Source organism: Mizuhopecten yessoensis, unplaced genomic scaffold (genome assembly GCF_002113885.1).
Source record: "Mizuhopecten yessoensis strain PY_sf001 unplaced genomic scaffold, ASM211388v2 scaffold921, whole genome shotgun sequence".
Taxonomy (NCBI): Eukaryota; Metazoa; Mollusca; class Bivalvia; order Pectinida; family Pectinidae; genus Mizuhopecten; species Mizuhopecten yessoensis.
The window spans coordinates 220,458-235,346 of record NW_018403788.1 but is presented as its reverse complement, the minus strand read 5'-3'; the positions used below and the strand labels follow the sequence as shown (position 1 = coordinate 235,346).

The window sequence follows — 14,889 nt, the reverse complement described above, 5'->3', positions numbered from 1 at the left end:
GTGTAAGTTTGAGTGGTGTGTCAGATTACTGTGTAGGTTTTAGAGTTTTGTGTTAGTTTTAGTGGTTTTTGGTCAGATTACTGTGTAGGTTTGGTCAGATTACTGTGAAGGTTTGGTCTTGGTGCTGTGAAGGTTTGGTCTTGGTGCTGTGAAGGTTTGGTCTGGGTGCTGTGAATGTTTGGCCAGATTACTGTGAAGGTTTGGTCAGGGTGCTGTGAAGGTTTGGTCTTGGTGCTGTGAAGGTTTGGTCTGAGTGTTGTGTAAGTTTTAGTGGTGTGTCAGATTACTGTGAAGGTTTGGTCAGGATGCTGTGAAGGTTTGGTCTGGGTGCTGTGAAGGTTTGGTCAGGGTGCTGTGAAGGTTTGGTCAGGGTGCTGTGAAGGTTTGGTCTGAGTGTTGTGTAAGTTTTAGTACTCTACGACCCGTCCTGATCGTATGTGTATACTATTGAGACTGATTACCCAACTGATGAAGAAAGGCTGATGATGTGCGTCAACCATAATGACAGCATGTGATAGAAAATGTTTATTCCTGTACTGGTGTTCTAGAGAATGTTTTTCACCTCTCCATGGGAGAGCCTACATACCCTCTCCCCACCTCCTTCCAAATCTAGGCTAAATGTTACAGGCCGGTTAGTGGTGTAAGAGCAGCTTTTTGTGTGGCAGTTTTGTGTAATTACAAATTGTTTTCCGACTGATAGATGGGCTGGGAGGGGCCTCAGGATATCAAATCATCATGTGCACATGATCTGTTATTGTCTGTTCATTTGGGGAAAAGGCCTTCTTTCTAAGTCTGTACATTTCAATTAAGAACCCATGGTGGGGAGCTTAGAAAGATGATGTTAGTTTACGCCTCTATTACTTCCAGCAAGGATTAGCTTTCTCATGCATTGACATCTCTCAGGCATTGTCATCTCTCAGGCCTTGTTATCTCTCAGGCATTGTCATCTCTCAGGCATTGTTATCTCTCAGGCATTGTTATCTCTCAGGCATTGTCATGTCTCAGACATTGTCATCTCTCAGGCATTGTCATCTCACTGGCATTGTCATCTCTCAGGCATTGTCATCTTAGACCCCATCAGGTAGAGTAACAGATCACCTTTAGATGATTTTAATTAACTTTAAAAGTTATGTTGGAATCCATTTGTCCTTATTTGTGTGTGTTTTCTGAGGCAACTACAGTACAGCCAGGTTCAAAGTCAGAACTGTGAAGAGGCATTTGTACCTAAAACATTATACCACAGGGAAAAAACATAATACCACTGGGGAAAAAACAGTACCACTTAGAAAAACATAATAGCACTTAGAAAAACAGAATACCACTAGGAAAAAAAACATAATACCACCATGTAAAAACATAATACCACCATGTAAAAACATAATACCACTGGGAAAAAACATAATACCACTTGGAAAATCATAATACCACTTGGAAAAACATAATACCACTTAGAAAATCATAATACCACTTGGAAAGACATAATACCATCATGTAAAAAAATAAAACCACTGGAAAAAACATAATACCAACATGTAAAAACATAATACTACCATGTAAAAACATAAAACCCCTGGGAAAAACATAATACCACTTGGAAAAACATAATACCACTTAGAAAAACATAATACCACTGGGAAAAAACATAATACCACTGTGTAAAAACATAATACCATCATGTAAAAACATAAAACCACTGGGAAAAACATAATACCAATGAAAAAACCCATAATACTACTGGGAAAAACATAACACCACTGGGAAAACACATAATACCACTGGAAAAAACATAATACCACTGTGTAAAAACATAATACCACTGGTAAAACACATAATACCACTGGAAAAAACATAATACCACTCGAAAAAAGCATATTACCATTCGAAAAAAACATAATATAATGGGGAAAACACATAATACTACTGGGGAAAACATAATACTACTGGGAAAACACATAATACCACTGGGGAAAACATAATACTACTGGGAAAACACATAATACCACTGGGGAAAACATAATACTACTGGGAAAACACATAATACCACTGGGGAAAACATAATACTACTGGGTAAAAACATAATACCACTGGGAAAAACATAATACCACTGGGAAAAACATAATACCACTGGGAAAACACATAATACCACTGGGGAAAACATAATACTACTGTGTAAAAACATAATACCACTGGTAAAACACATAATACCACTGGGAAAAACATAATACCACTGGGAAAAACATAATACCACTGGGAAAACACATAATACCACTGGGAAAACATAATACTACTGGGAAAAAACATAATACCACTGGGAAAACACATAATACCACTGGTAAAACACATAATACCACTGGTAAAACACATAATACCACTGGGAAAAACATAATACTACTGGGAAAAACATAATACCACTGGTAAAACACATAATACCACTGGGAAAACACATAATACCACTGGGGAAAACATAATACTACTGTGTAAAAACATAATACCACTGGGAAAAACATAATACTACTGGGGAAAACATAATACCACTGGGAAAACACATAATACCACTGGGAAAACACATAATACTACTGTGTAAAAACATAATACCACTGGGAAAAACATAATACTACTGTGTAAAAACATAATACCACTGGTAAAACACATAATACCACTGGGAAAACACATAATACCACTGGGGAAAACATAATACTACTGTGTAAAAACATAATACCACTGGGAAAAACATAATACTACTGTGTAAAAACATAATACCACTGGTAAAACACATAATACCACTGGGAAAACACATAATACCACTGGGGAAAACATAATACTACTGTGTAAAAACATAATACCACTGGGAAAAACATAATACTACTGTGTAAAAACATAATACCACTGGGGAAAAACATAATACCACTGGAAAAAACATAATACTACTGGGAAAACACATAATACCACTGGGAAAACATAATACTACTGTGTAAAAACATAATACCACTGTGTAAAAACATAATACTACTGGGGAAAACATAATACCACTGGGAAAACATAATACTACTGTGTAAAAACATAATACCACTGGAAAAAACATAATACTACTGGGAAAACACATAATACCACTGGGAAAACATAATACTACTGTGTAAAAACATAATACCACTGTGTAAAAACATAATACTACTGGGGAAAACATAATACCACTGGGAAAACATAATACTACTGTGTAAAAACATAATACCACTGGAAAAAACATAATACTACTGGGAAAACACATAATACCACTGGGAAAACATAATACTACTGTGTAAAAACATAATACCACTGTGTAAAAACATAATACTACTGGGGAAAACATAATACCACTGGGAAAACATAATACCACTGGGTAAAAACATAATACCACTGGAAAAAACATAATACTACTGGGAAAACACATAATACCACTGGGAAAACATAATACTACTGTGTAAAAACATAATACCACTGTGTAAAAACATAATACTACTGGGGAAAAACATAATACCACTGGAAAAAACATAATACTACTGGGAAAAACATAATACTACTGGGAAAAACATAATACTACTGTGTAAAAACATAATACCACTGGTAAAACACATAATACCACTGGGAAAAACATAATACTACTGGGGAAAACATAATACCACTGGGAAAAACATAATACTACTGGGAAAAACATAATACTACTGGGGAAAACATAATACCACTGGTAAAACACATAATACCACTGGGAAAAAACATAATACCACTGGGGAAAACATAATACCACTGGGGAAAACATAATACTACTGGGAAAACACATAATACCACATGTAAAATCATAATACCATCATGTAAAAACATAAGACCACGGGGAAAACATAATACCACTGGGGAAAACATAATACTACTGTGTAAAAACATAATACCACTGGGAAAACACATAATACCACCATGTAAAATCATAATACCATCATGTAAAAACATAAGACCACGGGGAAAACATAATACCACTGGGAAAAACATAATACTACTTGGGAAAAACATAATACCACCATGTAAAAACATAATACCACTGGGAAAAACATATTACTACTAGGGAAAAACATAATACCACTTAGAAAAACATAATACCATCATCTAAAAACATAATACCACTGTGTAAAAACATAATACTGTTGGGAAAAACATAATACCACTCAGAAAAGCATTTTGCCATTCGGAAAAAACATAATATCATGGGGAAAAACATAATACCACTGGGAAAAAAAACACCTTAATACCACTGTGTAAAATACTTATTTAAAAACTATTTTAACAGCTAAATAAAATTATAAATAATTCACCATGACAATTAACAAATAAATGACAATTAAATGATACTTTCAAAAGTTTTGATTAAGAAGTGTACAATAAGAAAGTGTCTGAATTTAAACATTAAAGCCACGATATTTTATTAATGAAGTCTTCAGAACAAAGGTGTTGGCAGGTTCTGGCTTTGGCTGTGATATATTTGAGTGCTGTAGACAAAGTGGACACACCTTCTGGCGCATTCAACACCTTACAAAGTGCATCATCACTCAGTGTGGTAGCTGATCCTCAGACTGCAGGCGAGCAAGGGACACATGGCACATCGTAGTAATGAGAGTTTGCCTAGCTTTAAAGGGTTTCAAATGAGCAGGTGCTTGGCCGTGAGGGCTGTACATAACTAGCTTATATTAATTAGCTGTATCTACACTGTATAGCCTCCTCTTTACTATAGATCACTTGGGACGAGACTCCCAAGACATTCACTGTTTTCTAGTACAAATGGTCCTCTGACTCTGCAGTATGGGAAGAATAGAAGCAAAACACTGAGAGCATGAACTTTTACATAGGATTCTAATACACTAACTCTCTGTACTTCCTGAAACATGTACAATCACATAGCATTCTGATACACCAACTCTCGATCTGTACTTCCTGAAACATGTACAATCACATAGGATTCTGATACACTAACTCTCTGTACTTCCTGAAACATGTACATTCACATAGCATTCTGATACACTAACTCTCTATACTTCCTGAAACATGTACATTCACATAGGATTCTGATACACCAACTCTCTATACTTCCTGAAACATGTACAATCACATAGGATTCTGATACACCAACTCTCTATACTTCCTGAAACATGTACAATCACATAGGATTCTGATACACCAACTCTCTATACTTCCTGAAACATGTACAATCACATAGGATTCTGATACACCAACTCTCTATACTTCCTGAAACATGTACAATCACATAGGATTCTGATACACCAACTCTCTATACTTCCTGAAACATGTACAATCACATAGGATTCTGATACACCAACTCTCTATACTTCCTGAAACATGTACAATCACATAGGATTCTGATACACCAACTCTCTATACTTCCTGAAACATGTACAATCACATAGGATTCTGATACACCAACTCTCTATACTTCCTGAAACATGTACAATCACATAGGATTCTGATACACCAACTCTCTATACTTCCTGAAACATGTACAATCACATAGGATTCTGATACACCAACTCTCTATACTTCCTGAAACATGTACAATCACATAGGATTCTGATACACCAACTCTCTATACTTCCTGAAACATGTACAATCACATAGGATTCTGATACACCAACTCTCTATACTTCCTGAAACATGTACAATCACATAGGATTCTGATACACCAACTCTCTATACTTCCTGAAACATGTACAATCACATAGGATTCTGATACACCAACTCTCTATACTTCCTGAAACATGTACAATCACATAGGATTCTGATACACCAACTCTCTATACTTCCTGAAACATGTACAATCACATAGGATTCTGATACACCAACTCTCTATACTTCCTGAAACATGTACAATCACATAGGATTCTGATACACCAACTCTCTATACTTCCTGAAACATGTACAATCACATAGGATTCTGATACACCAACTCTCTATACTTCCTGAAACATGTACAATCACATAGGATTCTGATACACCAACTCTCTATACTTCCTGAAACATGTACAATCACATAGGATTCTGATACACCAACTCTCTATACTTCCTGAAACATGTACAATCACATAGGATTCTGATACACCAACTCTCTATACTTCCTGAAACATGTACAATCACATAGGATTCTGATACACCAACTCTCTATACTTCCTGAAACATGTACAATCACATAGGATTCTGATACACCAACTCTCTATACTTCCTGAAACATGTACAATCACATAGGATTCTGATACACCAACTCTCTATACTTCCTGAAACATGTACAATCACATAGGATTCTGATACACCAACTCTCTATACTTCCTGAAACATGTACAATCACATAGGATTCTGATACACCAACTCTCTATACTTCCTGAAACATGTACAATCACATAGGATTCTGATACACCAACTCTCTATACTTCCTGAAACATGTACAATCACATAGGATTCTGATACACCAACTCTCTATACTTCCTGAAACATGTACAATCACATAGGATTCTGATACACCAACTCTCTATACTTCCTGAAACATGTACAATCACATAGGATTCTGATACACCAACTCTCTATACTTCCTGAAACATGTACAATCACATAGGATTCTGATACACCAACTCTCTATACTTCCTGAAACATGTACAATCACATAGGATTCTGATACACCAACTCTCTATACTTCCTGAAACATGTACAATCACATAGGATTCTGATACACCAACTCTCTATACTTCCTGAAACATGTACAATCACATAGGATTCTGATACACCAACTCTCTATACTTCCTGAAACATGTACAATCACATAGGATTCTGATACACCAACTCTCTATACTTCCTGAAACATGTACAATCACATAGGATTCTGATACACCAACTCTCTATACTTCCTGAAACATGTACAATCACATAGGATTCTGATACACCAACTCTCTATACTTCCTGAAACATGTACAATCACATAGGATTCTGATACACCAACTCTCTATACTTCCTGAAACATGTACAATCACATAGGATTCTGATACACCAACTCTCTATACTTCCTGAAACATGTACAATCACATAGGATTCTGATACACCAACTCTCTATACTTCCTGAAACATGTACAATCACATAGGATTCTGATACACCAACTCTCTATACTTCCTGAAACATGTACAATCACATAGGATTCTGATACACCAACTCTCTATACTTCCTGAAACATGTACATTCACATAGGATTCTGATACACCAACTCTCTATACTTCCTGAAACATGTACATTCACATAGCATTCTGATACACTAACTCTCTATACTTCCTGAAACATGTACATTCACATAGGATTCTGATACACCAACTCTCTATACTTCCTGAAACATGTACATTCACATAGGATTCTGATACAGCAACTCTCTATACTTCCTGAAACATGTACAATCACATAGGATTGTGTTGAGAGTTAGAGCAATGGCGCAATATCTTACTAAACCAAACTTCTTAGTGCCAAAAATTCAAGGCACAAGATTGGTCATCATAAGACTTTCAAGATGGATAACGCAATTCACGGTGTATGATCTGATTACAAATTGGCTTTTAACCCAAGAACATTGATCTAGTTTCTTGATTATCTTTAGGCTGATGTTATAGCCTGTCCAGGACCCTTGTCAGACATCACTGTCTTCAGAGGTCTCACTTCAAATTGATTTCAATATCGCATGGTTAATATAGAAGTGTCTCATTTTCAACATGATCAAAATTGTTTTGGGCACTGATATTGATTTTTGACTAGGCGGGGTGTTGTGATTGGTTTTGGGCACTGATATTGATTTTTGACTAGGCGGGGTGTTGTGATTGGTTTGGGTGCAGGAGTCTTCACACTGCACGTCCATCTTATTATGCAGGAATCCATCTTGTTTATATGGCTTTGGTCATGAAGCAGAATTACATGCTACATTGCACATTAACATCTTTTATTGTTGCATGAGCACATCTTCATGCTTCATTTGGCAAGTCTCTGTTAAGTGCAAGCTTGTTTTCTCAACATATTTTTTTTTGTTTACCATCGCTAGCTTGTTGAGTTTGAGAGTGCAAGTAACTTACCTTAGCTGTCACAAGGATATAAAAACCCACCCATCAAACAAACTGTGAAACAATAAAGTTTTATTAAAGGTTATTTAAAATGGCAAAGTGTTAATCTTATGTAACTATGACAGTGCTAATCCTTTGTAACTATGACAGTGTTAATCCTTTGTAACTATGACAGTGTTAATCCTATGTAACTATGACAGTGTTAATCCTTTGTAACTATGACAGTGCTAATCCTATGTAACTATGACAGTGCTAATCCTATATAACTATATGACAATGTTAATCCTATGTAACTATGACAGTGTTAATCCTATATAACTATGACAGTGTTAATCCTATATAACTATGACAGTGCTAATCCTATGTAACTATGACAGTGCTAATCCTATATAACTATGACAGTGTTAATCCTATATAACTATGACAGTGTTAATCCTATATAACTATGACAGTGTTAATCCTATTTAACTATGAGTGCTAATCCTTTGTAACTATGACAGTGCTAATCCTATGTAACTATGACAGTGTTAATCCTATATAACTATGACAGTGCTAATCCTATATAACTATGACAGTGTTAATCCTATATAACTATGACAGTGTTAATCCTATATAACTATGACAGTGTTAATCCTATGTAAATATGACAGTGTTAATCCTATGTAACTATGACAGTGCTAATCCTATATAACTATGACAGTGTTAATCCTATATAACTATGACAGTTTTAATCCTATATAACTATGACAGTGCTAATCCTATATAAATATGACAGTGCTAATCCTATGTAACTATGACAGTGCTAATCCTATATAACTATGACAGTGTTAATCCTATATAACTATGACAGTGCTAATCCTATATAACTATGACAGTGGTAATCCTATGTAACTATGACAGTGCTAATCCTATATAACTATGACAGTGGTAATCCTATATAACTATGACAGTGGTAATCCTATGTAACTATGACAGTGCTAATTGCTTAAAACTTGCTTAAATAGTTAATGCTAAGTTTGTTTTAAATACAAACTGATGAATCTTATTCCAAATCTCATTCCAATGATTATATGCAAAAAGTTAATTTTATTGAACATAAAGCATATAGGTTTTGCAATTTACAATAATCTCTAGCAGGCTAAAATATGAAAACGCTTTTTTGAGGAGAAATGTTAATATACACATGATCGTAATGGCTCAGTGAGATTCTGATTACTTCATATTAATCACAAGATATTATTTTAAACATTTGATATAATATGGAAATTGTTTGGTGTTTTTCAGCTTCCTGGTCCTCACTTCCAGCCCCAGAGCTGAAGCATGGCAGTAAAAGTCATTCGTCTGTGGTCCTCCACTGGGCGGGGCCGACCCACCCTAATGTTACCTACTACATACAGAGTCGGATCACAGACTTCAACAGTGACTGGGAGATTTACAACCAATCATCTCTACAACCTGGAGGTGACATCAGTATTACTGGCCTCCATCCTTACCTCACATACCAAGTAAGCACCACGTCCTTAAGTACATCATACTTTCAAAGTAGACACCACAATTTCACCTGTGAGTGGCAGCTACATTCAAACAGTAAGTCGTTTACGTGTAATCACCAGTGAATGTTTATTAGAGCATCAAAAATGAACTAATGACGGAGAAAGATATACAGAATGTCGGTATAACAAGGCATACACACTACACCAGACAGTATAACAAGGGGTACACACTACACCAGACAGTATAACAAGATATACACACTACACCAGACAGTAAAACAAGGGGTACACACTACACCAGACAGTATACCAAGACATACATACTACACCAGACAGTATAAGAAGGGGTACACACTACACCAGACAGTATACCAAGACATACATACTACACCAGACAGTATAAGAAGGGGTACACACTACACCAGACAGTATAACAAGGGATACACACTACACCAGACAGTATAACAAGATATACAAACTACACCAGACAAGTGGTACACACTACACCAGACAGTATAACAAGACATACATACTACACCAGACAGTATAACAAGGGGTACATACTACACCAGACAAGTGGTACACACTACACCAGACAGTATAACAAGGGGTACACACTATACCAGACAGTATAACAAGGCATACACTCTACACCAGACAGTATAACAAGACATACACACTACACCAGACGGTATAAAAAGGGGTACACACCACACCAGACAAGGCGTACACACTACACCAGACAGTATAACAAGGGGTACACACTACACCAGACAGTATAACAAAGGGTACACACTACACCAGACAGTATAACAAGGGGTACACACTACACCAGACAGTATAACAAGGGATACACACTACACCAGACAGTATAACAAGGAATACACACTACACCAGAGAGTATAACAAGGGGTACACACTACACCAGACAGTATAACAAGGGGTACACACTACCCCAGACAGTATAACAAGGGGTACACACCACACCAGACAGTATAACAAGACATACATACTACACCAGACAGTATAACAAGATATACACACTACACCAGACAGTATAACAAAGGGTACACACTACACCAGACAGTATAACAAGGGGGACACACTAAACCAAACAAGGCGTACACACTACACCAGACAGTATAACAAGGGGCACACACTACACCAGACAGTATAACAAGGGGTACACACTACACCAGACAGTATAACAAGGGGTACACACTAAACCAAACAAGGCGTACACACTACACCAGACAGTATAACAAGGGGTACACACTACAACAGACAGTATAACAAGGGGGACACACTACACCAGACAGTATAACAAGGGGTACATACTACACCAGACAGTATAACAAGGGGTACACACTACACCAGACAGTATAACAAGACATACATACTACACCAGACATTATAACAAGTGGTACATACTACACCAGACAGTATAACAAGGGGTACACACTATACCAGACAGTATAACAAGGGGTGCACACTACACCAGACAAGGGGTACACACTGGACCAGATAGAACGTGGTTTGTTAAGGTCATGATACGGACAAAACTAAGCTGCTCATCCATTCTCTCTAATAAGTTGATTGTTTTACTCCCTCCTGAGTTGGAGTGGCATTTCGTTTTGTTCCAAGGATGTGTTCACTGTCCTTTGAGCTGTGACAATTGTACAGTGCTGTAAATCATGGGGAGACTTCTTCAGCATCGCTGTCAACTTTCAGACCTTATTAAGAGGCTGAGACAAGGGAACGCTAGTGGGACCTATTAATTCTCATTAGTCCGATGCCACAGATGTGGTTTGCAGTGCTAGGACGTGCCACCTATACTGGCTAATTGTATGTTTTTGTCGTTACAACTCTATTGTCAAGTAAAGCATCAATCAATATTAGATGATAATCCTCTTGGTTGTTTACCGGGGAAAACACTAGGTGGAGCAACTGTTACAGCTTTCCTGTCTTCAAAAGGCCAGTCCACTCTATTACATTGTCCAATCATTGCTCATATGCAGCTGTATGAAGAAAAACATTTTTCAGCATCATTGATTGAGTAAAATAGTTAAATATTAGATAAGTATAGCACCCCCAGGAGCTGAGAAATAGTTTATGTATCCAAGACTGTCTTGGTTAGAGTTTCTAGTACATATATTTCTGGATATCAGGAGCAGATGATCAACATATACTTCCTTTTCAATGTAAATGATGAAAAGGATTTGTGATTGGTAGCATTTGTGGATCTGTCATACTTTCTTGAACCCAAACCTTCAGTATTGTTGAACAGAATATGCAGGTATGTCTTAGGTTGAAGTCAAGCCTACAGTCTTGTTTGGTAGAATGTGCAGGTCTAGTTTACTTTGTTGAAGCCAAGCTTCTGTCTTGTTGGGTAGAATGTGCAGGTCTGGTTTACTTTGTTGAAGCCAAGCTCCTGTCTTGTTCAGTGGCGTTTATGTAAGCTAACACTTCAGTCTCTAAAATTATAACATTCTAGCCTCTGCTTTGAGCAGTATATAAGCAGATTAATTAGTTTACCTTTTTTATTAAGTGCTATTTTTAAAAATGACCTATAAATCCACTGATAAACTGCTGAAATTTGACACTAGAAAAATCACATTTTAGAGACTGTTGGGTCTACATACATCTGTCTCATACTTTATTTTAACTAGTATTCAGTTTTATTTGGTAGCTTGTACATCTCTCCTATGTTGTAGAAGTCTTCTCACTAGTTAATACTATGATAGGAGTTACTGATGATCTTCATTGAGAGTTCCAGCATATCATTGTCTCTGGAACCTATCGTTGTGAATTGTCACACTCTGATGTGTCAGTGTCAGGAGCTTGTTGTGTGGTCCCAGGTCTGATGTGACAGTGTAAGGAGCTTGTTGTGTGGTCCCAGGTCTGCTGTGACAGTATAAGGAGCTTGTTGTGTTGTCCCAGGTCTGCTGTGACAGTGACAGGAGCTTGTTGTGTTGTCCCAGGTCTGCTGTGACAGTGTAAGGAGCTTGTTGTGTTGTCCCAGGTCTGCTGTGACAGTGTAAGGAGCTTGTTGTGTTGTCCCAGGTCTGCTGTGACAGTGTAAGGAGCTTGTTGTGTTGTCCCAGGTCTGCTGTGACAGTGTAAGGAGCTTGTTGTGTTGTCCCAGGTCTGCTGTGACAGTGTAAGGAGCTTGTTGTGTTGTCCCAGGTCTGCTGTGACAGTGTAAGGAGCTTGTTGTGTTGTCCCAGGTCTGCTGTGACAGTGTAAGGAGCTTGTTGTGTTGTCCCAGGTCTGCTGTGACAGTGTAAGGAGCTTGTTGTGTTGTCCCAGGTCTGCTGTGACAGTGTAAGGAGCTTGTTGTGTTGTCCCAGGTCTGCTGTGACAGTGTAAGGAGCTTGTTGTGTTGTCCCAGGTCTGCTGTGACAGTGTAAGGAGCTTGTTGTGTTGTCCCAGGTCTGCTGTGACAGTGTAAGGAGCTTGTTGTGTTGTCCCAGGTCTGCTGTGACAGTGTAAGGAGCTTGTTGTGTTGTCCCAGGTCTGCTGTGACAGTGTAAGGAGCTTGTTGTGTTGTCCCAGGTCTGCTGTGACAGTGTAAGGAGCTTGTTGTGTTGTCCCAGGTCTGCTGTGACAGTGTAAGGAGCTTGTTGTGTTGTCCCAGGTCTGCTGTGACAGTGTAAGGAGCTTGTTGTGTTGTCCCAGGTCTGCTGTGACAGTGTAAGGAGCTTGTTGTGTTGTCCCAGGTCTGCTGTGACAGTGTAAGGAGCTTGTTGTGTTGTCCCAGGTCTGCTGTGACAGTGTAAGGAGCTTGTTGTGTTGTCCCAGGTCTGCTGTGACAGTGTAAGGAGCTTGTTGTGTTGTCCCAGGTCTGCTGTGACAGTGTAAGGAGCTTGTTGTGTTGTCCCAGGTCTGCTGTGACAGTGTGAGAAGCTCTTTGTGTTGTCCCAGGTCTGCTGTGACAGTGTAAGGAGCTTGTTGTGTTGTCCCAGGTCTGCTGGGACAGTGTGAGGAGCTTGTTGTGTTGTCCCAGGTCTGCTGTGACAGTGTAAGGAGCTCATTGTGTTGTCCCAGGGCTGCTGGGACAGTGTAAGGAGCTTGTTGTGTTGTCACAGGTCTGCTGTGAGGCTGTAAGGAGCTTGTTGTGTTGTCTCAGGACTGCTGTGAAGCTGTAAGGAGCACATTGCGTTGTCTCAGGTCTGCTGTGATGCTTCAAGGAGCTTGTTGTGTTGTCCCAGGTCTGCTGTGAAAGTGTAAGGAGCTTGTTGTGTTGTCACAGGTCTGCTGTGACGCTGTAAGGAGCTTGTTGTGTTGTCTCAGGTCTGCTGTGAAGCTGTAAGGAGCACATTGTGTTGTCTCAGGTCTGCTGTGATGCTGCAAGGAGCTTGTTGTGTTGTCCCAGGTCTGCTGTGATGCTGGAAGGAGCTCATTGTGTTGTCCCAGGTCTGCTGTAACAGTGTAAGAAGCTCGTTGTGTTGTCTCAGGTCTGCTGTGACGCTGGAAGGAGCTCATTGTGTTGTCCCAGGTTTGCTGTGACAGTGTGCGAAGCTTGTTGTGTTGTCCCAGGTCTGCTGTGATGCTGGAAGGAGCTCATTGTTATGTTGTCCTAGGTCTGCTGGGACAGTGTAAGGAGCTTGTTGTGTTGTCCCAGGTCTGCTGTTACAGTGTAAGGAGCTTGTTGTGTTGTCTCAGGTCTGCTGTGACGCTGTAAGAAGCTTGTTGTGTACTGTCCCAGGTTTGCTGTGACGCTGTAAGGAGCTCGTTGTGTTGTCCCAGGTTTGCTGTGACAGTGTGAGAAGCTTGTTGTGTTGTCCCAGGTCTGCTGTGATGCTTGAAGGAGCTCATTGTTATGTTGTCCCAGGTCTGCTGGGACAGTGTAAGGAGCTTGTTGTGTTGTCCCAGGTCTGCTGTTACAGTGTAAGGAGCTTGTTGTGTTGTCTCAGGTCTGCTGTGACGCTGTAAGAAGCTTGTTGTGTACTGTCCCAGGTTTGCTGTGACGCTGTAAGGAGCTCGTTGTGTTGTCCCAGGTTTGCTGTGACAGTGTAAGGAGCTCTGTGTAAGGTTCCTGATACAGTAGTTCTAATCTGATAATTCCATTCATGTTAATAAGGACTAATTGGCCTGAAGCTTTACTAGGTTAACCCGAGGAAGTTTATTCTATTGTTACAGATAGATTTTATCCTTGCCGCTAGACAGAAATGCTAGCCTTCAAGATTACTCTGGTCTTGCTGGTCTATTAGCACTAATCTGTCGGCTGCCCTATACCTGTTTAGTATGCATGGAAAGTCCAGCCTAGCCAGTCCCCCCC

The 14,889-nt window shown here is 38.8% G+C and overlaps 2 protein-coding genes across 3 annotated transcripts in view; one reads left to right on the top strand and one right to left on the bottom strand.

The window, feature by feature from the left end:
* Nucleotides 1-323: 323 nt before the first annotated feature.
* Nucleotides 324-14,889, top strand: part of LOC110455210 (proto-oncogene tyrosine-protein kinase ROS-like) — a 134,706-nt gene continuing 120,140 nt past the window's right edge. For both annotated transcript variants that reach the window (XM_021505201.1, XM_021505194.1), the window contains exons 1-2: nucleotides 324-400; nucleotides 9,400-9,620. The gene's annotated coding sequence lies outside the window, so the exon portion shown is untranslated. The remainder of the gene's footprint in view (nucleotides 401-9,399; nucleotides 9,621-14,889) is intronic.
* The window catches only part of LOC110455079, a 6,055-nt gene continuing 5,406 nt past the window's right edge, over nucleotides 14,241-14,889 (bottom strand). The window contains exon 4 of the mRNA XM_021505011.1: nucleotides 14,241-14,613. Within this exon, the coding sequence (XP_021360686.1) occupies nucleotides 14,241-14,613 (373 nt within the window). The remainder of the gene's footprint in view (nucleotides 14,614-14,889) is intronic.